This window comes from Heloderma suspectum, chromosome 6 (genome assembly GCF_057233095.1).
Source record: "Heloderma suspectum isolate Gila_16-S chromosome 6, 16-S_ref, whole genome shotgun sequence".
NCBI classification, from domain to species: Eukaryota; Metazoa; Chordata; class Lepidosauria; order Squamata; family Helodermatidae; genus Heloderma; species Heloderma suspectum.
This window is the reverse complement of record NC_139463.1, coordinates 94,513,271-94,537,293: the sequence shown is the minus strand read 5'-3', so window position 1 is coordinate 94,537,293 and position 24,023 is coordinate 94,513,271. Positions and strand designations below refer to the sequence as shown.

At 45.7% G+C, this 24,023-nt stretch overlaps 1 protein-coding gene across 1 annotated transcript in view; it reads right to left on the bottom strand.

Annotated features, from left to right (window-relative positions):
- Nucleotides 1–2,733: 2,733 nt before the first annotated feature.
- The window catches only part of LOC146341890 (vomeronasal type-2 receptor 26-like), a 38,614-nt gene continuing 17,324 nt past the window's right edge, over nucleotides 2,734–24,023 (bottom strand). The window contains exons 2-3 of the mRNA XM_084807730.1: nucleotides 13,741–13,781; nucleotides 2,734–3,644 (exon numbers count right to left, since the gene is read on the bottom strand). Of these exons, the coding sequence (XP_084663856.1) occupies nucleotides 2,734–3,644; nucleotides 13,741–13,781 (952 nt within the window). The remainder of the gene's footprint in view (nucleotides 3,645–13,740; nucleotides 13,782–24,023) is intronic.

The following is a 24,023-nucleotide window of genomic DNA, read 5'->3' as shown; positions in this document are numbered from 1 at the left end:
TTATCTCTGGCCTAGACTGGATATTCTAGACTAAACATAGACAGTTAGCAAAACATGTTTGTAGGTTCCAGTTCATGGTGGTGGGACAGAAATCTCACATGATTTTCCATTTAGCCATGCCTCTGCCATTTCATGATTTAGAAACTTATTCATCTGGCCTTCAGAAAAACATGCAAAATGTAGCAGGATATTTTAAGTGGCATAATAAGTTCATTTGTTTTGCCAGATTTTTTGCCTTGGTAAATTGCCTTCTTTTATCAGCCACTTCTTTAGTATAATCTGGAAACAGCATAACTTTATCTTGTTTCCAAAAAAGGTTTCCAGCCTCTCTTGCCAAATGCAGGATATAATTTTTTGCGGAGATTCTTGCAAATTGGACTATAACTGTATAACCAGTCCCTTTAGCATTTGACACACAGAATGCTTGCTCAATATCAAATGAATAATCAGATGGCACAGGGAGTATCTCATGCAGGAACTTATCTACAAAAGTAGACAAAATTACATCAGTAGGTAAATTTTTAATTCCCATGATACATACATTTGCCCTGCATTCCAAAGCCTCCATCTGAGAAATTCTAGCAAAGAAATTATTGAAAAAAGCTTGAGATGTTGTTTCATTTCCTGCCACCCAATCTTGCAGGTCATTAATCTTCGCCTCCATTTTTTGCCATGAGGTGTTGATTAAATCCACAACCCCTTACAGGGCAGTGATGGAATTTTGAATAGTATCCAATCTCTTCACCTGTTCAGCAAATTGCAAGGACAAAGTTTTTATCAAAGCAAGTAACTCCTCTGTATTTTTGCTTCTCGGAGCCTTTGCCAAGGGAGGTGTGTGTGTGTGGGGGGGGGGGGTAGGCAGAGAACTTTTTTTTCATCTTAATGTAGTCATCCTTCTCTTCAAACAAGTCTTGCAGGTCCTCAAATACTGTTAATATGTCTTAGTCCATTCCCCAGATATTGTTGGCGTTTCTTAATCCATAAACTACAATGGAGCTTGCCAGCCCTATTTTCGCCTATTTAGAGAGGAGGTTCAAAACAGCTTTGAGCGATGATTTAGCTCTGGCAAACTAGCTCTGGAGTCCAGCCTCCCTGCTAATATGTAGAGATAGCTAATCTTCAGAAACTTTATCCAAAGCTGCTCCTGACCCCCCTTTTCATTTCAGGAGGGAGATGAAAAGGTTTTTCAACCTTTTAAAAAGCTGTTTGAGAAAGTGTCCCATGGCAGCTCCACAGGATGCTGCAAGGGTGACATGGCTCCGAATGGAAGTCACAACAACCCAGGTTTTAAACAACCCTCAGTTCTTGTAATGTCTAAAGTGGGCAACTTAATCTGGAATGAAGGTATATCAGGAAAAAAGTATCATTTAAAGTGTGGTATTATGTGTGAACATGGCAGCCTGGGCTCAGTGAAGAAAGCTGCACAACATCAGCCAAATTGAATATTTAACAAGGACAGGAAGGGGGAAATTATGGTCCATCCCCCACCACCTCCAAACTCTGGTGAAAGCCCCTAAACTTAGAACTTTCACTCAGCCCCATTTATAACTTAATGTAGAGATGACTGCTCTGCCAAAACATCTAATGAACAAATAATCTGAGTGCAAGAGGCTGCATTGAATATAACATCTTCCAATTAAAATTTTGTGAAGAATGTGTACTACGGAAATGTTTTTCTCCATTATCTCATTGGTTTCATAATCATAACCCTAAGTAAAATACATTAGGGATGGGCGAACCTACCCCATCCCTCACCACATGCTTCTCTCTGGACCCCTGCTGGCTGACTGATCCTGTTTGCAGTGTGTGCTGAGCAGGAAGTCTGCGGGTGCCTGGCAAGTGGTTTGCAGCCCCCCACTGTGCTCCCAAGCCTCTATTTTGTGCAAAATGGTGGCTTGGTCTTTTTCATAAATTGTGATTCTGCATGAAGTGGCCCATTTACACAAAATTACAGACATAAATGGTCTAATTAGACCATCTGTGGCTCTAATTTTGTGTAAATGGGGCTCTTTACTGTTGCCGCGTCTTCAGAATCATGATGTATGGAAAAGGCCAAGGCACCTGTTTGCACAAAATGGTGGCTCTGCAGAACAGTGTGGACCTCCACACTTGAACGACTCATGTCTGGGGGCTGAGCTGACAGGAACCTTCCAAGATCAAGCCCCAAGCTGGATGCTCACAGCATCTCTAAAATATATCAATATTTGAAATAAAATCCAATCAATTTGATATTTTTCATTTCTGCAGTCTGAACGTGCCGGTACAGAGTTTATCTGAGTTGCTTGCATCAAGTGCACTGCTGTGGGCACATCCCAATGATGTTACTGCCTGGCAATGGAAAGATGAGTATAAAGTTGCTGGGGAGTTGATGAGGAGCAGAAAACATTCGGGGACAATGGGAGAGGTGAAGCACCATCAGATAAAGATTATACTTACCAAGAAATGAAGAGTTCAAGTGAATATGATGTGGGATAACAGTGAAAAATTACTTTATTGTCTTTATTTTTTCATGTAGCTATGGGGGGGGGGCTGAAATGGAGTGAGATTATGGCACTGGTGGAAAGCTTAATTCATTCCCCCATGCCATTCTCCCTAATAAAGTACCTCACAGACACACAAACACACTGTCATTTGATCCACTGGGGTAACGTTAAAATATCCATAAAGGTATAAAAAGCAGCAACACACATTTCACACCTCTTGATTACAAACTATAGTAAACCACACAGGTAATTAAATTTGTCTGATTCTTCTTTTTATTAGCTGTTCCTTGTTGTTCAGCTCAGGCCTCAATATAATAATGTAACATTTGGGGAAAAAGAGACAACCTAGCAATCCAGCACCAGAGACTAAGATAGAGAAGATCTCCACAGCTACCATATATTTTCCCTTGTTGCTCAGGTAGGTTGGAACAAAAGATAACCAAACACTGCAAAAGACCAACATACTAAAAGTGATAAACTTGGCTTCATTGAAACTGTCAGGTAACTTCCTGGCAAAGAAGGCCACAGTGAAGCTGGCAATAGCCAAGAATCCCATGTAGCCCAGAACACAGTAAAAGACAGACACCGAGCCTTCATTGCATTCTAGTACAATTTTATCAACCACTGAGTGCATGTCAAGATCTGGGAATGGGGGGCATGTTGCCAGCCAAATGGTACAGATGCCTGCTTGAATAAGTGAGCAGGAAATAACAATGGAGTTGGCCAGTTTTTTCCCCACCCACTTGCTTATTGTGGATCCTGGTTTAGTGGCCATGAAGGCCAGAACCACTGTGATGGTTTTTGCCAGTACACAAGAAACAGCCACTGAGAAAATGATGCCAAAAGCAGTTTGTCGGAGAAGACATCTCACATTCTTAGGCTGGCCAATAAACAGCAAGGCACAAAGGAAGCACAGCAGGAGGGAGATGAGGAGAGTGTAGGTGAGGCTGCGGTTGTTGGCTTTGACGATGGAGGTGTTGTGTTGCTTCATAAAGATTACTAGCACCAGAACTGTGATCAAAGAAAAAAAAAGAGAAAAACAGGCTAAACTGATCCCTAAAGGTTCTTCATAAGACAAGAAGGTAACCAACTTCTGAATACACAAATCCCGATTCTTGCTTGAGTACATTCGTTCTGCACATTGCTTGCAGTCATTCCTGTCTGAAATATAAAAGACTTGAGCTTGATTTCACAAACATGTCAGAAATCTCAATCTCTGTCAACTCTGGTTACTATATTCAAATTACTGCATTCGTATGAGCCTATTCAGGCATTATGACTGATTAGGGAGCAATACCATATCTCAATAAAATGGGGGCATTTGCACCAGCTCTTACCCCAGTGTCTCCATCCACAACCTCAAACTCATGCAGCCTCAAAGGTCTTATACATTTTCCTATACTGTGTTTGTGTGTGCATGCATACACACAAATGTTTATTTAATGTTGTTGTTCAGTCGTTCAGTCGTGCCCGACTCTTTGTGACCCCATGGACCATAGCACGCCAGGCCTTCCTGTCCTGCGCTCTCTCCCGGAGTGTGCTCAAGTTCATATTCATTGCATCGGTGATGCTATCTAGCCATCTCATCCTCTGCCATCCCCTTCTCCTTTTGCCTTCAGTCTTTCCCAGCATCAGGGTCTTTTCCAGAGAGTTTTCTCTTTGCATTAGGTGGCCAAAATATTTGAGCTTCAGCTTCAGTATCTGTCCTTCCAATGAGCACTCAGGGTTGATTTCCTTTAGGATGGACTGATTTGACCTCCTTGCAGTCCAGGGGACTCATAAGAGTCTTGTCCAGCACCACAGTTCGAAAGCATCAATTCTTCGGCGCTCAGCCTTCCTTATAGTCCAGCTCTCACAGCCATACATTACTACTGGGAAAACCATAGTTTTGATTAGACAGACCTTTGTTGGCAAGATGATGTCTCTGCTTCTTACTATGCTGTCTAGGTTTGCCAAAGCTTTCCTCCCAAGGAGCAAGTAGGGGTGGACGAAAGGCACTTACCTTTCGTCGAAGCTTGTTCGCGGTGAGGGGGGAGGTGCTTCGCTGCTCCCCCCGCGAAGTTCAGATCAGGGGGGAGGCTTCCCACCTCGCCCCGGCCGAAATTCAGGCCGGGGGGGAGGCTTCCCGCCTCGCCCGGCCACCAACTCCATTGTTTTTTTGTTTTTTTAAAAAAAACGCCCCCGTGATAGGCTACGTGACGATTAACGTAGCCTATCACGGCTAGATCTGCAAAGTCAGCCGTGATAGGCTACGATAATCGTCACATAGCCTATCACGGGTGACTTTTAAAAAAAAAAAAGCGCATACGCTAATGGCGGCCCCCATAGGGAGCCGCCATTCGCGTTCCTTATTTAGTCGGTGTAGTCTACATAAATCTTTACGTAGACTATGGCGAAAATAAGGGCAATGCAGTGTTGCCCTTATTTTCACCGTAGTCTACGTAAATCTTTACGTAGACTACAGCGACCAAATAAGGAACGGGAATGGCGGCTCAATATGGGGGCCGCCATTATCCATACGTGCTTTTTTTTTTTTTAAGTCACCCGTGATAGGCTACGTGACGATTTACGTAGCCTATCACGGCTGACTTTGCAAATCTAGCCATGATAGGCTACGTTAATCGTCACGTAGCCTATCATGGGGGCGTTTTTTTTTCTTTTATTGCAATGGCGGCGGCGGCAGCTGGTCGAAAGACCAGCTGCCACTCCCGCCCCGCTCGAACACCCTCCGAACCGCCGGCCGGACCCGCCGCTGGGAGGGACATTCGGCAAAGGTAAGTCCCGTCCCGGGGGGGCGGGGGCGGGGGGGTCCGGAGGATTTCTCCCCGAAACTTGTTCGGGGGGCCGAACACGTTGGCACTCGGCCCCCTGAAGTTTCGGGGAGAAATTCTCCGCCATCCCTAGGAGCAAGCGTCTTTTAATTTCATGGCTACAGTCACCGTCTGCTGTGATCTTAGAGCCCAAGAAAGTAAAATATGTCACTGCTTCCATTTCTTCCCCTTCTATATGCCAGGAAGTGATGGGGCCAGATGCCATGATCTTCATTTTTTTAATGTTGAGTTTCAAACCAGCTTTTGCACTCTCCTCATTCACCCTCAACAAGAGGCTCTTTAGATCCTCTTCACTTTCTGCCATTAGGGTGGTATTGTCTGCATATCAGAGGTTGTTGATAATTCTTCCAGCAATCTTAATTCCGACCTGTGATTCATCCAACCTGGCGTTTCTCATGATGTACTCTGCATATAAGTTAAATAAGCAGGGTGACAATATGCAGCCTTGTCGTACTCCTTTCCCAATTTTGAACCACTCAGTTGCTCCATGTCTGGTTCTTACTGTTGCTTCTTGACCCTCGTACAGGTTTCTCAGGAGACAGGTAAGGTGGTCTGGTTCTCCCATCACTTTAAGAATTTGCCACATTTTGTTGTGATCCACATAATCAAGCGTAGTCAATGAAGCAGAAATAGAAGTTTTTCTGGAATTCTCTTGCTTTCTCCATGACCCAGCGAACATTGGCGATTTGATCTCTAGTTCCTCTGCCTCTTCTAAACCCAGCTTGTACTTCTGGTAGTTCTCGGTTCGCATACTATTGAAGCCTAGCTTGTAGGATTTTGAGCATCACCTTTAGGGATGGGGGAGAATTTCTCCCTGAAACTTCGGGGGGCCGAGTGACAACGCATTTGGCCCCCCAAAATTGGCAGTGAAATTCTCCTCCACCCCCCCGCCACCCCCCCGGGATGGGACTTACCTTTCACGAATGTCCCTCCCGGCGGCAGGTCTTTTTGCAGCTTGTACAGACAGCTAGACTGGTGGGGACGAGGGAGAGGGGCTTTTCTTTGGTGGCCCCCACTCTGTGGAACTCCCTCCCTAGGGAACTCTGTCATGCCCCCTCTTTAATGAGCTTCCATCGTGCATTAAAAACGCTGTTGTTCAGGCAGGCATTTGGGGTGGGTTAGGGTATTTTAAAAAAAAAATTATGGTAGAATTTTATTGTTTTAAATTGTTTTATGGTGTGTTGTACATCACCCAGAGTGGCTGGGTGACCAGCCAGATGGGCGATTAATAAATTAAATAAATAAATAAATTTGGCACCGCTCTCTGCGTCTGCGCCGCGCATCCCCCCCAGTCTGATATCTCTGCTGAGTCACTCCCTGGACTGCTTTCTAAACTAGGAATGTGGCTGGGAGGAATCTCCGTCAGCTGTTGGTCCTGGGAAAAAAGGAGCATGTAGGGGTGGACGAAAGTCACTTACCTGTTGTCGAAGCTTGTTCGCGGTGGGGGGGAGGCGCTTTGCTGCTCCCCTCGCGAAGTTCAGGCCGGGAGGGGAGGCTTCCCACCTCGCCCGGCCGAAATTCAGGCCGGGGGGGAGGCTTCCCGCCTCGCCTGGCCGAAATTCAGGCCGGGGAGGAGGCTTCCTGCCTCACCCAGCCGCGAACTCCAAAGTTAAAAAAAAAAAAAACACCCCCGTGATAGGCTACGTGACGATTAACGTAGCCTATCACGGCTAGATCAGCAAAGTCTTTACATAGACTACAGCGAAAATAAGGGCAACGCAAATAGCGTTGATCTGCAAAGTCTTTACGTAGACTACAGTGACCAAATAAGGAATGGGAATGGCGGCTCCCTATGGAATGGCGGCCCGCCGCCGGGAGGGACATTCGGCAAAGGTAAGTCCTGTCCTGGGGGGGGGCGAGGGGCGGGGGGGCGGAGAATTTCTCCCCAAAACTTGTTCGGGGGGCCGAACACGTTGGGGCTCGGCCCCCGAAGTTTTGGGGAGAAATTCTCTGCCATCCCTAGGAGCGCGCTCCTCTCCCGAAGGAGCGACTGCTCTTCCTCAGCATCAGAACTACTCTGGGATTCTATGGGCTCAGTGTCCACCCTGACACCTATCACGGGGGTGTTTGTTTGTTTTTTTACTTTTTTTTCGCGGCCGGGTAGATGGGACACTTCTACCCGGCCTGAATTTCGCCGGCAAGGGATGGGGCGCCTCCCCCCCGGCCTGAATTTCGGCTGGGCGAGGCGGGACGCCTATCCCCCCTTGCATGAACTTCAGGGGGAGAACCGAAGCACCTCCCCCCCACCGCGAAGCAAGCTTCGAGAACAGGTAAGGGACTTTCGTCCATCCCTAAATTCACCTTACTGGCATGTGAAATGAGCGCAATTGTGTGGTAGTTTGAACACCCTTTGGCGTTGCCCTTCTTTGGAATTGGAATATAAACTGACCTTTTCCAGCCTTGTGGCCACTGTTGAGTGTTCCAAATTTGTTGGCATATTGAGTGCAGCACTTTAACAGCATCATCCTTTAGGATTTTAAATAGCTCAGCTGGAATACTGTCATCTCCGCTAGCTTTGTTGTTAGTAATGCTTCCTAAGCCCCACTTGACTTCACTCTCGACGATGTCCGGCTCAAGTTCAGTGACCGCACTATCATGGCTATCAGGGACGTTTAGATCTTTCCTGTATAGTTCTGTGTATTCTTTCCACCTCTTCTTAATCTCATCTGGTTCTGTTAGGTCCCTGCCTTCTTTGTCCTTTATCATGCCTGTCTTTGCACAAAACGTTCCCTTGAGATCTCCGATTTTCTTGAAGAGATCTCTAGTCTTTCCCATTCTATTGTTTTCCTCGATTTCTTTGCATTGTTCATTTAAGAAGGCCTTCTTGTCTCTCCTTGCTATTCTCTGGAACTCTGCATTCAGTTGGATATATCTTCCCCTTTCTCCCTTGCTTTTCGCTTCCCTTCTTTCCTCAGCTACTTGTAAAGCCTCATCTGACAGCCACTTGGCTTTCTTGCATTTCTTTTTCTTTGGGATGGATTGAGTTGCTGCCTCCTGAACAATGTTACAGACCTCCGTCCATAGTTCCTCAGGCACTCTGTCTATCAGGTCTAATCTCTGAAATCTATTCCTCACCTCCACTGTATATTCATAAGGGATATGATTTAGGTCATACCTGACTGGTTTAGTGGCTTTCCCTACATTCTTCATTTTAAGCCTATATTTTGCAACACGAAACTCATGATCTGAGCCACAGTCAGCTCCAGGTCTTGTTTTTACTGACTGTATAGAGCTTCTCCATCTTTGGCTGCAAAGGACATAATCAATCTGATTTTGATATTGACCATCTGGTGATGTCCATATGTAGAGTCGCCTCTTGTGCTGTTGGAAAAGAGGGTTTGCTATGATCAGCATGTTGTCTTGGCAAAACTCTATTAGCCTTTGTCCTGCTTCATTTTGTACACCAAGGCCATGCCTGCCTGTTATCCTGGTGATTACTTGACTTCCTACTTTAGCATTCCAATCCTCTATGATGAAGAGAACATCTTTTTTTGGTGTTAGTTCTAGAAGGTGTTGTAGGTCTTCATAGAACCGATCAACCTCAGCTTCTTCGGCCTCAGTGGTTGGGGCATAGACTTGAATTACTGTGATGTTGACTGGTTTGCCTTGGAGTCGTACTGAGATCATTCTATTGTTTTTGAGATTGTACCCCAGTACTGCTTTTCCCACCCTTTTGTTGACTATGAGTGCTACTCCATTTCTTCTAAGGGATTCTTGCCCACAGTAGTAGATATGATGGTCACCTGAATTAAATTTGCCCATGCCTGTCCATTTTAGTTCGCTGATTCCCAAGATGTCGATGTTCAATCTTGCCATCTCATGTTTGACCACCTCCAGCTTACCTTGATTCATTGATCTGACATTCCAGGTTCCTAAACAATATTGTTCTTTACAGCATCGGATTTTCTTTTCACCACCAGACACATCCACAGCTGAGTGTCCTTTCGGCTTTGGCCCAGCCACTTCACTCTTTCTGGCGCTACTTGGAAATACCCTCTGCTCTTCCCCAGTAGTATATTGGACACCTTCCGACCTGAGGGGCTCATCTTCCGGCGTCATATGTTTTAGCCCTGTGATAAGTTCCATGGGGTTTTCTTGGCAAGAATACTGGAGTGGGTTGCCATTTCCTTCTCCAGTGGACCACATTTTGTCAGAACTCTCTGCCATGACCTGTCCGTCTTGGGTGGCCCTGCACAGCATAGCTTATTATTTATTAATATTGCTATAATAACGTCCATAAGAGGTTTATATACAAAACACACAAAACAACAGTTAAAATACATGTATAATACAGTATAGCAATAAACATCCACAAGAAAAATGAATAAGAAGAAACAGTAAAACAGAGCATCATCACAATACATTAAAAGCTTTTGAAAAAAAGAATTTTTTCAGAAGGCATTTAAAACTCGCCACATTTCTTCCTCCCAAACTGTACAGGGGAGGAGGTTCCAAAGGTTGGGTACCATGACTGAGAAGGTCTGCTTTAGTGATGTTTCATGCAGACATCCTGTTGGTCACAGAACAGCCAACAAAGCCTCCTCTGAAGATCCTCAAGGTTGACTTGGTGGATATAGGGGTGGCCAGTCTGCAAGGTATCCTGGTCCTGAGTTATTTAGGGTTTTGTACATCAACAACCAAATCTTGAATATGGCTCAGTAGTTGATAAGCAGTCCATGCAGTTCTTTTAACACATGTGTAATATGTTCATAACTGGATGCCTCACTGAGGACCCTAGCTGCTGCATTCTGCACTAGCTGCAGCTTCCAAACCAGCGATAAGGGCACCTCCACATACAGTGTATGACAGTGACCTAATTCTCAGGTTACCAGTGCATGAACCACAATGGCTAGGCTATCCCTTTTCAGGAATGGGCATAGTTGTCACACTAAGCCAAGTTGGTAATGGATGCTTCAAGTTGCTGAGGTCACCTGAGCCTCCAATGGCAAAGAAGGATCCAAGAGCACCCCCAAAGATCAAATCTCTCTCTTCATAGGGTGTTCTACCTCATCTAGAACAAGTAAAAACCCCAGTGCGTGGATCTGGGAACTGCCCACCCATAGGGCATTTGTCTGATCAGGATTCTGTTTCATTGTATTGGCCCTCATGCAGCCTATATGCATCAAGCTTCAGAACATGGATAGCCTCTCCAGAATCAGATGTTACAGAGAAATAAAGCTGACTGGCACCCTCATAATGATGACACTTGCTCCCAAATCTCCTAATGACTCTTCCCAATGGCTTTGTATAGATGCTAGGGTCAAATATTGTTTTGTCGCACCCCAGAGATAAACTGCCAGGGGGCTGAGGTTCAGTCACCCAATGTTATTCTCTGGAACCAACCTCATGCATGCCAACCAAGCATAAAATGGTGCCCCAACCACCCAACTCACAAACATGGTCCAGAAAGACACCATGGTCAATGGTATTAACAGCCACTGAGAGATCAATAGGAAGTAAGTGACCCATCAGCCAGGACAGCTAGGCTGGTGAGGATGAGGGAGAGGGCCTTCTTTGTGGTGGCCCCCACTCTGTGGAACTTCCTCCATAGGAAACTCTGTCATGCCCCCTCTTTAATGAGCTTCTGCCACACACTGAAAATTTGGTTATTCAGGCAGGCATTTGGGGTGGGTTAGGGTATTTTTCAATAATGTTTTAATGTATAATTTTATTGTTTTAAATTGTACTGTTGTACATCACCCAGAGTGGCTGGGTGACCAGCCAGATGGGCGATTAAGAAAATAAATAAATAAATAAATAAATAAATAAATAAATAAATAAATAAATAACAGGGTCACAGTCCCCCTGCCCCCTCTCTTGGAGAAAGTCCTCCATCTGGATGTTAAAGACTGAATCTGTCATGAAACGGGATCAGAACCCAGACTGAAGTGGGTCAAAGTAATCAGTTTCATCCAAGAAAGCCTGAAGCTGAGTCACCACCATGCTCAAAAGTCTCAAGCACCTTGCTCAAAAGTATGGTATTTGTGCCAGGATGATAGTCATGATAAATCTCTGGATCCAGGTAGGGTTCTTCCCATTGTTGCTACACTACCACTTCCTTCAAGGCCATGGGGACTGCTCCATCAGGTAGTGATGCATTCACCACTCCCATGTGACTGCCTTGATGGACAAGGGTTGAGAGGGCATGTGGTTAGGCATGGCAGAGAATTCCGCCACAGACTCCAGTGAGTCCACAGTGGAACAAAAGAATCACCTCTGCCACCCGGGGGAATCCGTGCTGACCAAATCCTACTTCCTGCCGGCCATTCGCTGCCGTCTGCTGCCATCCGCCGCTACCTGTCTTCGGACACAAATGGCATCCGGCATAGTGGATGCCATTTGCATCCCTGCCTTTTGCCGTGATAGGCTACGTAAATCTTTACACAGCCTATTACAGCAAAGAGCAGGGATGCAAATGGAATAGCAGATGCCATTTGCATCCCTCCCTTTTGCTGTGATAGGCTAAGTAAATCTTTACGTAGCCCTAGGGATGGCGGAGAATTCCACCACGGACTTCAGTGAGTCAGTGAATTCACCCGAAATCTGTGGTGGAATGGGACTTCGGGGGAAGATGGCGATGGAGTAACATTGACTAGATGCAGCTCCCACCTACACTGGGACAAGTGAAGCCACAAACATGAAAAATAATAAGGATTTATTCACAGCCAAAGGGAGGAGGAGATTAAGAAAGAGACAGCAAACTATAAGTCCCAGAGAAGAAAAGTTGGAAAAGGAGAGAAAGAAGAAACAGCTTAGAATCGAAAGCTTCCTTCCCTCAAATGGGGCTACGAATGCCGTGAGTATCAAAAACAGTAATAAGAATGGACTGGCGGCATCGGCCACAACCCCTATAAGCACCTCAGTCTGCCAAGAGATAGAAAGCAGCCTATTAATTAAAACCCCTGTGAAGGAGAATGCAGGAAAGCATAAATCGCTAGGACGGAAAGTAAACAGTCAGAAGGCAGAGTATGCTTTCCCTACCCAGCCAAATTGCCCTCCTCAGCTGGGTGAAATCTGCTTTATATCTGCAGAAACTCTAATTTTAATTCTAGAGCATTTAAATAGAATTGAAGGGCAATTAGGAGCCTTAATCCAAACGTATGCTCACCCAGTATCTAAGTTAGAGCAAAGAGGTGGGAACGAGGATGACGCCATTGTTACACGCCCCCCCTCTTTTAACCTTGAGCGAAGGCAATATGTACAACACAAGACAAAAGGGAAAGTACAAAGAATACTCCAAACAAATCAGGTCCTCATATGCTTCCCAAAGAAAGATGCACAGCTTTGGTCAAATAAGAAAAGAATCCTTACCTCTCTGGCAGAATTACTGAATTGTGTTATACCCCCATTAGATTTAAAACACTTCCACTTTCTGCCATCGCAAATGGACTGCAAAAGATTATTCCTAGATTTTAAGTCAACATATGTGCCTTTGCAACTTTTCCACTCAGCACAGTACCTAAGAGGATATGGTATAACCCCTCAGAGAGTTTTTAAAGAGCTTGGAGTTAGAGCCCTTGCCAGAGTCAGAACGGTTAACTATGGCACCACTTCATCATCAACAATTCGGACAGCTGTGGAGGAGTCTAGCCATGAGAAGAAAGATAAACTGCTAAAGAATAATTACCGTGAGCTGGCTCCTAACCACCCAGTCGAGCAGGATGGACTCTTAAAATTAAGGAACAAACTGGATGAGCTACTAATACCAATGAGAATCAGATTACATGAACAAGATCTGGCCTTGGAGAGAGATAGCGATAATTTAGATCTTGACTCTTCTACCCACACAAGTCTAGCCCTTATGAGCTCCCTGGACCTAAATTTGGGCACCCCTGATAATTTAGACTCTGATATGAAACCAACTGACAATGTGGAACTGGATAATAGACTGCTCCACTCTTTATTGACCAAAGAAAAGCCTATGGTAACAATGACCCCAGAAATAACACCAGTTTCAAACCTACAATCGTATAGCAGAATGGCTAAATCTGACACTGGAAACTCACCTGAGCTATGCATGCCACAGACTGTCATAATGGATGACAGGGAAGTGGAATTAGAGATGGAAGCACTGATGGGGATAAGGGAGTTGACCCCAATAAGGCCACTCCCTGCACTGGAAAGGAAGAACTACAACTCCTATGTAATGTGTGAAATATCTTCAATAGATCTAGAAACGATGCTGGATGAGATCCAGACCCAGAGGCCTCAGACTTCTACTGAGAAATGTATAGAAGGATTACAAAATTCAACAAGTATTCAGCTTAGTACAGAGCCAGATGATGCTGCAGAAGCAGACTGCCAGGCCCCTCCGATATTCCAAGTTAGTGCCTCCAGCCCTCAAGGGATGACTGGACACCATTTAAAATCAGGTGTGTTATATCCCCAAGTTGATTCCCCATTGGGAGAGAATTGGATGAACTCACCTGTCCCCTCAGTTGGACTGGCCTCAGAACTAACAACTGAGCTGAGGGAAGTAAAAAAGGGTGCCCAGGAGTTGGAAAGTATCACTCCTGAGTCCCAATGACATGCAAACAACCAGCATATAAATAAAATTGGCCTTACAACATGGAATATAAATGGCTGGACTGGAACCCTGCAGGACCCTGAATCAAAAGACTATCTCTCTTCCAAAGATATTGTACTGCTACAAGAAACATGGGTCCAGGGGAATTTGCTGTTTAATGGTTTTCAATCATATTCTATTGGAGCAGTCCCTGGGGAGGGACACGGAAGATGTAAAGGAGGTATAGGAATCTTAATTGCTACGTCTTTGTGAGTAAGCACAAGGATGCTGCCATCCTATAAACAACATGCAATGGCTGTCCTTGCTCACTTTGAGCGATGGGATCTGTTGATAATAAATGTTTATCTTCCCCCTCAAAAGAAGAAATTACAGACTGGGGAAATTTGGGCAGAATTTGAAACATATGTAGCAGATCTGCTCCAATCCTATCCCAATACATATGCGATTTTGGGAGGAGACTTTAATGCCAGGATGGGTCCAAGTGATCATGCCCTATATTTCCAACAAAAAGCTTATCCCCCTACACCTTCCATAAATGGCCTTCCATTTACTCGACAATCTAAAGATATAAAATCCAACTATTCTGGGCTCTTACTACATCAATTGACTACAAGGCTCAACCTGCACATTCCTCATGGTGCATTCGGGAAAGACCATCCAGCGGAATTTACCTATCTGGTGGGAACCAGAATGAGTCAAATAGACTATCTCATTGTATCAACAAACTTGATTCCCTTTTTGAAGGACATGGAGGTCGTCCCAAAACTTCACAGTGATCATCTCCCAGTCTTATTGACTTGGAAAGCCCCGCACCCCTATCTTTGAAGTGCCAATCGCTATATGCCTATGATATTCCCTGAAGGGGAAGCTTACTGTCGTGTCAAATGGACTCCAAGGATGGACATGGAATTACGGGCCATTCTTGCATCAGACAACATGCAAAACATTAGGACATCTCTAATACTTAACACCCAAATAATGAGCCCGGTGGAATTCTATCAGGAGTTAGCCTGAGAATTGAAATAAGCCTTCACTCGGAGAGTAAGGGTGCCTCAACAACAGCACCATCCACCCTCGAAGCCCTGGTTCGATAGGGAATGTGTTCAAGCAAAAAAAGCCTTACAGAAGGCCTATCAAAAGTGTAAATTCAGTTCTGATCTGAAGGTGGCTCAAGATCTTCTTGAACAGAAAAAATCCTACAAACAGCTATTGATACAAAAGAAAAAAAAGGCTTGGAAGGAGAACTCTGAGAAACTGATTCAAGCAGCCAAATCTAAGGATCCGACCATATTCTGGCAGTTGGTAAAGATCTCACCAATTTGTGGACCAACATTGCCAGACTGTTATATTCATCCAAAGGCTTGGGAGAAGCATTTCCATCAGTTATACAAGGATTCTGATGCTGCCCATGTGGCCTGGAATATTGCACTTGAAGATGCTCTGCCTTGGCCCCCGGTCCTGGCTTCAGAAATTTATGATCTAGTTGCCCAGATGAAAACAGGCAAAGCACCGGGTGAAGATCTGATCCCTTCTGAGGTGGACAAAAATAACTTAGAATGGTGGGGCCCAGCTCTAGCATCACTATTCTCCTACATTGACATGACTGGGCAGACACCAGAAGATTGGGGTTCTGCCATTATTGTTCCTATATTCAAGTAAGGAAAGAGAGACGACCCCGCAAATTACAGACCCATCAGTTTATTAAATACTATTGGTAAATTATACACCAGGCACTTATATAGGAAGCTTAAAGACTGGCTGGAACAGGATATGATATTGGCGGAGGAGCAGGCAGGATTCAGGGAGGGTCGATCTACCATAGATCAATGCTTGGTACTACAGCATCTCATCGAGAAATACATCTCAAACAAGGTCACCTCACTTTATGTAGACTTTATAGACCTTAAGGCAGCTTTTGACTCTATCTCGAGGGTCAAACTATGGAAGAAATTAGAGGCCTCCAGCATTGATAGGCACCTGCTCCTACTCATTCAGACTCTATATAGGGACACCTCCCTTAAGGTCAGATGTAGTGCTCATGGCCACCTTACAAAGGCTGTTCCAACAAAAAAAGGGGTCAAGCAAGGCTGCATTCTTGCCCCACTTTTGTTCAACTTCTACATCAATTCAATGGTAGACCAGCTAAACCATACCGATTTTCATCCCCCCAAAATTGCGGGGAGGCATATAACCACTTTACTATATGCAGATGATGCTGCTATTATCTCAAGGACTCCAATTGGGCTTACAAGAGCACTGCGGAAGTTGACTGAATACTGTGAAGAAGAAGATCTGATGATCAATTATCAAAAAACAAAAATCATGACTTTTGCAAAAAGACCAAAAATTAGATCATGAATGATAAACCAACATAAGATTGAGCAGGTTTCTCAATTCAAATATTTAGGGGTAGTCTTCCAAGCAAATGGTTCCAGGAAGGCTCACGGCGAATATGTGGCATTAAACGCACAGAGAAGCTCATCCACAATAGCACAATTTATGAGAATGAAAGGCAACCACTATATCCCTTTAGCCCTCCAATTATACCAAGCAAAAGTACTAGCGCAATTATTGTACGGCTCTCAATTGGGGCCTTTCCCGAATATCCAAACATTAGAACGTGTACAATCAAAATTTTTGAGGGCAATATTGGGTGTTCCTAGGGATGTCTCCAATGCAAAGATAAGATTAGAGACTGGCCAGATCAAAATTGAAGCTAGGGTCTGGGTGGCTATTCTTGTGTACCGACTTAGACTGTCATATTTTCCTACTGGCCTTGCCCCACTAATTTTGCAAGACGATTTTAAATCCAGTTGGATTCAGTCAACTGAACAGAAAATAGCTTTCTTGGGGCTTCCGTTGCGGACTTTATTAAATATGGGTTTTGATCAGGCAATGGAGACTATCAAGCAGCGCATTGCAGATATTGAGAGACAAAGTGACCTCAATAGTGCCCCAGAATTCTATCTCAGGGAGGACTATAGATACATTGTAACAGCTGCACCCTATCTTGAGCAACTGGAACTGCATAAACATAGAAGGGCATTTACCTTGGCCTGTCTAAATGGACTCCCCTCGGCAGTTTTGGAGGAACGGTACAAAAAGATCCCCTGGTCAGACCGACTCTGCCCCTGTGGCATGGAACAGATAGAAACAACAGAGCACGTTTTGCTGTGGTGTATATTTTATAGAGATATTCATGCTGTACTCATCTCCCCACTGAAAAATCGCTTTCTGGGACGTACAGGACAACAATATGTCTACATATTGTTGTCTGACACTAAATTGACATTTACGTATAGTGTCGCCACATTTTTTGCAGCCGCGATACGTGTTCGAAGAAATATGCTGAGGGAGCTCGGACTTACCTAGTTGGATGAAAGACAAAGTTTGGAGAGTAATGCCATTCATCCAATATGGCTGATATGCATTACATTAGTATTACATTGTGTTGAAATGTCTATTAATTTGATTGGGGATATATGGCAGATAATTTTAATGTTTTTATGTAGTTCCTTTTTTGAGCTGGTCTTTGACCGTAATAAAGTTTTATTCTATTCTATTCTATTCTATTCTATTCTATTCTATTCTATTCTGTGGTGGAATGGCCTCCCACCCCCCGCCTCCCCGCAGATTCCCCCTGGGACGAAGCTTACCTGGGATGGATATTCCGGCAGCGGCGGCTCTGGCAGCGGCTTCGGCGGTGGCGGCAGCTGGTCTTTTGACCGGCTGCCGCAGCCACCATTTGCATCTGCTATTTGACATGATAGGCTATGTAAGTATTTACGTAGCGTATCATGGCAAGCAAAACAAAAACACAACAGCGTACGCAAATGGCGGTGGCTATGGCGACCGCCATTTGCGTTCCCTATTTTTCGCCGTTTTATCCTACGTAGGCTATTACAGTGTCTACGCTATTTGCGTTCCCCTTATTTTCGATGTAGTCTACGTAAATGGTTACGTAGACTACACGTGCCAAAATAAGGAATGCAAATGGCGGCGCCCATGGGCACCGCCATTTGCTTATGCGCGGTTTTTTGGTTTTTGTTTTTACTCAGCCGTGTTTTTTGTTTTTACTATCATGGCTGACTGCAGGGACGCAAACGCCGGCGGCTACGGCCGCCGCCATTTGCACACCCGTCCAGCTAGGATTCGGGGGGGGAGGGATGGAGCACCTGTCCCCCGGCCAGAATTTCGGGGGGAGGGATGGAGCGCCTCCCCCCACCAGAATTTCGGGGGGAGGGGCGGAGCGCCTCCCCCCCACCGTGAATCAATTTCGTGAGAAGGTAAGTGACTTTCGTACATCCCTACTATTACCCTAATAGCGTAATACGTAAATATTTATGTAGGCTAAAACAGTGGGGGGGAAAGGAATGCGAATAGCGCCCACTACGCTATTTGCATTCCCCTTTTTTTCCACCATAATAGCCTACGTAAATATTTACGTAGGCTAAAACGGCGAACAATACGGAACGCAAATGGCGGCCGCTGTAGCTGCCGCCATTTGGGTACACTGTTTTTGTTTTTGTTTTGCTTGCCATGATAAGCTATGTAAATACTTACGTAGCTTATCATGGCAGCCTGGCCGCCATTTGCGTCTGCAGCAACCAGTCCGTAGCCGGAACTCCAGCTGCGGACAGCCCTGGCCGGCTTCTCCATGGAGCTGCCATGGAGCGGAGCCAGCCAGCCAGGATTCTGGGGGGGAGGACCGGATCGCTTCCCCCCCATTGAGGATTTGGGGGAGGGCCAGAACGCCTCCCCCCCACTGCGAATCAATCCGCGAAAAGGTAAGTGACTTTCGTACATCCCTGCGTAGCCTATTACAGCAAAGAGCAGGGACACAAATGGCATCCGCTATGCCATTTGCATCCCTGCTCTTTGCTGTAATAGGCTATGTAAAGATTTATGTAGCCTATCACGGTAAAAGGCAGGGACACAAATGGCGTCTGCTACGCCGAACGCCATTTGCATCTGAAGACAGGCCGTGGCTGGAAGTCCAGTAGCAGCCGGCCCTGGCCGGCAGCTTTGCAGACTCACTGCGGAGCAGAGCCAGCTGGGGAGGATTCCGGGGGGAGGACCGGATCGCCTTCCCCCCGGTGGACCCCCCAGCGGACCCAGAGGTAAGGGATTCATACATCCTTACATGTGGTGGATCACACAGATGCAAGCATTTTGTCTCGATCCTCAGGCTTCAAAAACTGAAATGAATCTCAAAAAACAGGAAAATACAATGCACTGGATACCTCACAGATGTATGAGTAGTGGGATTCACATCAGCATGCAGGTCGGAGATTTCTCCTCAAAATCTTTTTTAAACTATCTACGGATGTCAGAGAATTCCGCCACGGATTTCGGGGATCTCAGGGATCCCCCGAAATCGGTGGCGGAATGGTCTGCCCCCCGCCCCCCCGGGACGGGACTTACCTTGGGCGGATCTTCCTGGCAGCGGCAGCAGCTCCAGCAGCGGCTCCGGCGGCGGTGCGGTGGCGGCGGCTGCAGCAGCTGGTCTTCCGACCGGCTGCCGCTGCCGCCATTTCCAGTTAAAAAAACAAAAAAATTAAAAAAGTGATAGGCTGTGTAAAGATTTACGTAGCCTATCACGGCTGATTTAAAAGGAAAAAAAACACACCCGTACGCAAATGCATTTGTGTTCCTTATTTTGGCACATCTTAGTCTACATAAACATTTATGTAGACTAAGACGGCGAAAATAAGGGGAACGCAAATAGCGTAGATGCTACGCTATTTGCGTTCCCCTTATTTTCGCCGTCTTAGTCTACGTAAATGTTTACATAGACTAAGATGTGCCAAAATAAGGAACGCAAATGGCGGCACCTATGGGCGCCGCCATTTGCATACGCGGGTTGTTGTTTTTTTTCTTTTAAATCAGCCGTGATAGGCTATGTAAACATTTACATAGCCTATCACAGCTGACTGCAGGGACGCAAACGGCAGCGGCTATGGCTGCCGCCATTTGCTTCCCTTCTAGCCAGCAGCTGGATGTCCGGCCGCTGGCGGAGCCGGCTGGCGGCTCCGCAGAATCCCTCCAGAGCGGAGCCGGCCAGCCAGTTTTCAGGGGGAGGGATGGAGCGCCTCCCCCCCGGCCAGAATTTCGGGAGGAGGGATGGAGTGCCTCCCCCCCACCACAAATGTCACCCTTCGAAAAGGTAAGTGACTTTCGTACATCCCTAAAACTATCACAGCAAGACTCCAGGGGACTCTAATATTGGATTCACTAGGACAGATAAAACCACAGTCCATTTACGCCTGTAATGTTGGATAGATGGGGCCTTTACAGCCACTATGTGCACAGCATAAAATTTATGGAACTTCCCAAGTCACCATTTGTGGGAACGATGGACACTCTCAAACAGCTCAGGGTAGGGGCAGGGGCTCAAGGAGAATGGGGGGTTCAAATGGGGGCAGCAGTGCTTCATGCGCAGCCTGGAGGCATGAGCAGGGGGGAGTTTGTTGGACTCCTGGACTCAGCCAAGCAGCCGCACCATCCCTAGTGACAAAAATCCCCACGGTTGTCATGGAGAACATGAAGTCCCAAGCAGCCATGATAAGGCAGCCTCAATGTGGGCGTTGAAGTTCCCCAGGACCAAGAATCCTAGGGTTCTCCATCACCACAGCTGAAACTGTCTCATTTGGAGAGACCATTGTGTAGCAGGGTAGGTGATACACAAATAGCATTCCCAGTCTGTCATGTTGGCCCAAAGCAAGGTACAGGCCCTCATAGGATAGGATGGTGTTCTGGTAAGCCAAAATGCACTTTTATGGATCATAGTGACTTTCCATCCCACCTGGACTGGCAAAATGGGTCAAGTCTACATTGCCCAGCTCACCCTTGTGTACATCTCAGTAATGTATGTCAGGTTGTCTCCCTCATCAACGATCATAACATGATGAATGAGATCTTCTTAACCACCCTGCCATTCAGGAATAGCACCACCAGGCCAGAAGGTGCAATGGCCAGTCCATCTGTAACATGCAGGATAGGGAAAGCATCAAAGAGTAGGGATGTACGAAAGGGACTTACCTTGTCCCGCAGCTTTTTTCGTGGTGGGGGGGAGGCGCTTCGCTTCTCCCCCCGAAGTTCATGCGAGCGGGGGGTGTCTTCCCGCCTCGCCCGGCTGAAATTCAGGCCGCGGGGGAGGCTTCCCGCCTCACCCCCAGCCGAAATTCAGGCCGGGGAGAAGCGCCCTGTCTCCCCGGCCGCGAACTTCAACAGAAAAGTAAAAAAAAAATGCCCCATGATAGGCTACGTAATGATTTACGTAGCCTATCACAGCTAGATCTGCAAAGTCAGCCGTGATAGGCTACATTAATCGTCACGTAGCCTATCATGGGTGACTTAAAAAAAAAAAAAAAGCGCGTACGCAAATGGCGGCCCCCATAGGGAGCCGCCATTTGCGTTCCTTATTTGGTCGCTGTAGTCTACGTAAATCTTTACGTAGACTACGGCAAAAATAAGGGCAAAGCAAATAGCGTTGCCCTTATTTTTGCCGTAGTCTATGTAATCTATGAATTTCTCCCCAAAACTACTTCGGGGGGCTGAATACGTTGGCACTTGCCCCCCCGAAGTTTCGGTGAGAAATTCTTTGACACCCCTATCAAAAAGTGGAATGGCTTCTAGCGATCTAAGTCCCCCCACCACATAATACCTGTATAGGTATAATGCCTGAATAGGGTTCCAGTCATTGCTAATACTGTAAAATGTGTGTTAGAGCTTTGTAGGTATAAAGGAGCAGTTCTTGTCTTAGAAAGAAGAACGTAGGAAGCTAGATGAGAAAAAAGAGTTGTGCTAATCAGGTGATCAGTATGCCATGTTTCTTAAGGACTGGCCTCCTTTTTCTGCACAGGGGTATCCCATGTTTATGAAGGAATAGCCTTGTTTTTCTGTACCAGCTGCAACATCTCAAGACTGTTCAAAGAAAGACCCAAGTCAAGTATATTGCAGTGATGAATGAACTTGACAAAGGCATGAATGATGGTTGCTACATATAAATTATAGCTCACAGCTAAGAACCCCACCCCAGACAGACACATCAGATCCCTTCCTCTTCAGCAGCTTAGCAAACCTTCCAATCATGCCATAAATATTGAAGAAAGGTAACCCTGATGCATCCATATTCTTTTTGGGAAGAGTCATTCTTTTTGATAAATCTGTGTATTTTCTTACCCTCTTGGTCTGAAATCTTTCCTTCTGGACACGGGATACAACCATAGCAGCAAAATGGCTCCCCCTCCTTCATTTTCTTGCTGGAACCAGGACGGCAACTTTCAGTACATACAGAAAGAGGCTGGGCCTAAACCATGAATGAAAGAGCAGAATAAGGAGCTTCACATCCTTAAGGTTCTGGGGACGTCCTATCTGTTTCTTTCAGGAGAAGACATTTCAGTCAAGTTTGGATGGGCTTAGGGATGGACGAAAGGGACTTACCTTGTCCTGCAGCTTGCTTTGCAGTGGGGGGGAGGCGCTTTGCTGCTCCCCCCAAAGTTCAGGTGAGGGGGGGAGGCGCCCTGCCTCGCCCGGCCGAAATTCAGGCCGGGGGGGGAGGTGCCCCATCCCTCACCAGCGAAATTCCAGCCGGGGAGGAGCGCCCTGTCTCCCCAGCCACGAAAAAAAAGTAAAAAAAACCCAAAAACACACACACCTGTGATAGGCTACGTAACGATTTGCGTAGCCTATCACAGCTAGATTTCCAAAGTCAGCCATGATAGCCTACGTAAATCGTCATGTAGCCTATCACGGGTGACTTTGGGGGGGAAAAAAAGCACGTACGCAAATGGCGGTGCCAAATTAGCATAACACTACTAAATCTTGCATTTAGTAGTGTTATGCTAATACTTTGTAGTAACAGACAAAAAGACACATCTTGTCCGAGAGAGTGTTTCTTAAGAAATAGAATTCTGTATCATGTATATCAAGAGTGAAATGCTGAGCTTGCTCTAGATGGTGTCTGTTTTTTGGAGAAATCTGACTATATACACAGTAGACAGGTAACCAGTGGTTGCCAACTTACTGACAATATAGAGAATCTCCTGGTTCAGAGAATCTCTCAACCACAGCATCTGCCACAAGAGCCTGCCTTTGGATGTGGAATACCCTCCCTCGTAAGAGGTTTTTAGTAGTGGTGGGATGGCCACCTACATATCAGGGATGCCATAGCAGTGAGTTTCCGACATGGGCAGAGGGTTGAACTAGATGAACTTTGAAGTCCCTTCCAATTCTGTGATCACTTTTTTCAATCAAGATCAGTTTTTATAGGTGTGCATTTTCTCCAATGACATGTACTTTGCCCATCTGCACAGAGAATGCTGGTTCAAATGGGAAGATTTCCCAAACTCCCAAGGATTGAAGCCTACCTGATTAAACCAGCTGTGCCATGTTATGGCATCTTCTTTGATGAAGAAGGCTTGTTCTGGAGGAGCCTCAGGGTCCATCCACCCAACCTTCATTCTGTAAAAAGATTGGTTTGAGGAAACAATCCAGTTGATCACATCAAATCCAGCTAAGATGTCTCCATTATGGTCAAAGGAAATTTTGTTCCCAGCACTGTTGTTAAATGAAACATGTCTCAATAAGCGATGGAGCTAGGTTGAAAAGTAAAAGTCAAGGGTTTAGAAAATGCTACAGATGGATTTTTCACACCAAAAGCTAACTCAGCAGCAGAATGATACCATAGACAGCTTTTGAGTAGGTGAAGATTGATGAAAAACTGTTAACCCTTTATGATACAAAGGAATCATTATGTTAATCAGCAAAAATGCAAGAGCGGATGCTACTCATGGAGGTTTGGATCCACATTTTGGAATGTTTTGGGTGCAAGAAGATTGGCTCATCCTTTATAACTCAGAGATAACAAGAGGAATAACACTATGTGAAGCAGCAAAATTCCAAATGTACATTGTCCATATGGTATACTCAAAGAGGAAAACAGAGGTTGCTTCCAGACTGGGTATTTACTGTGGAATAGCCACACTTTGTTCAGTCCCTTTAGATGTCATATCCATATGACGCTGTGAGCAAAAACCATTCTTCCCAGGTCCTGATAAGCCATCGTCTAGGTGTTCCATTGTTTGCTGGGGGGGGGGCATATTATGGCCTCTATAGATTGCTCTAGACATTTCCCTCCGGACTTTTCCTTCTCTGTGGCCGGTTCCTCTTTTATAGGAA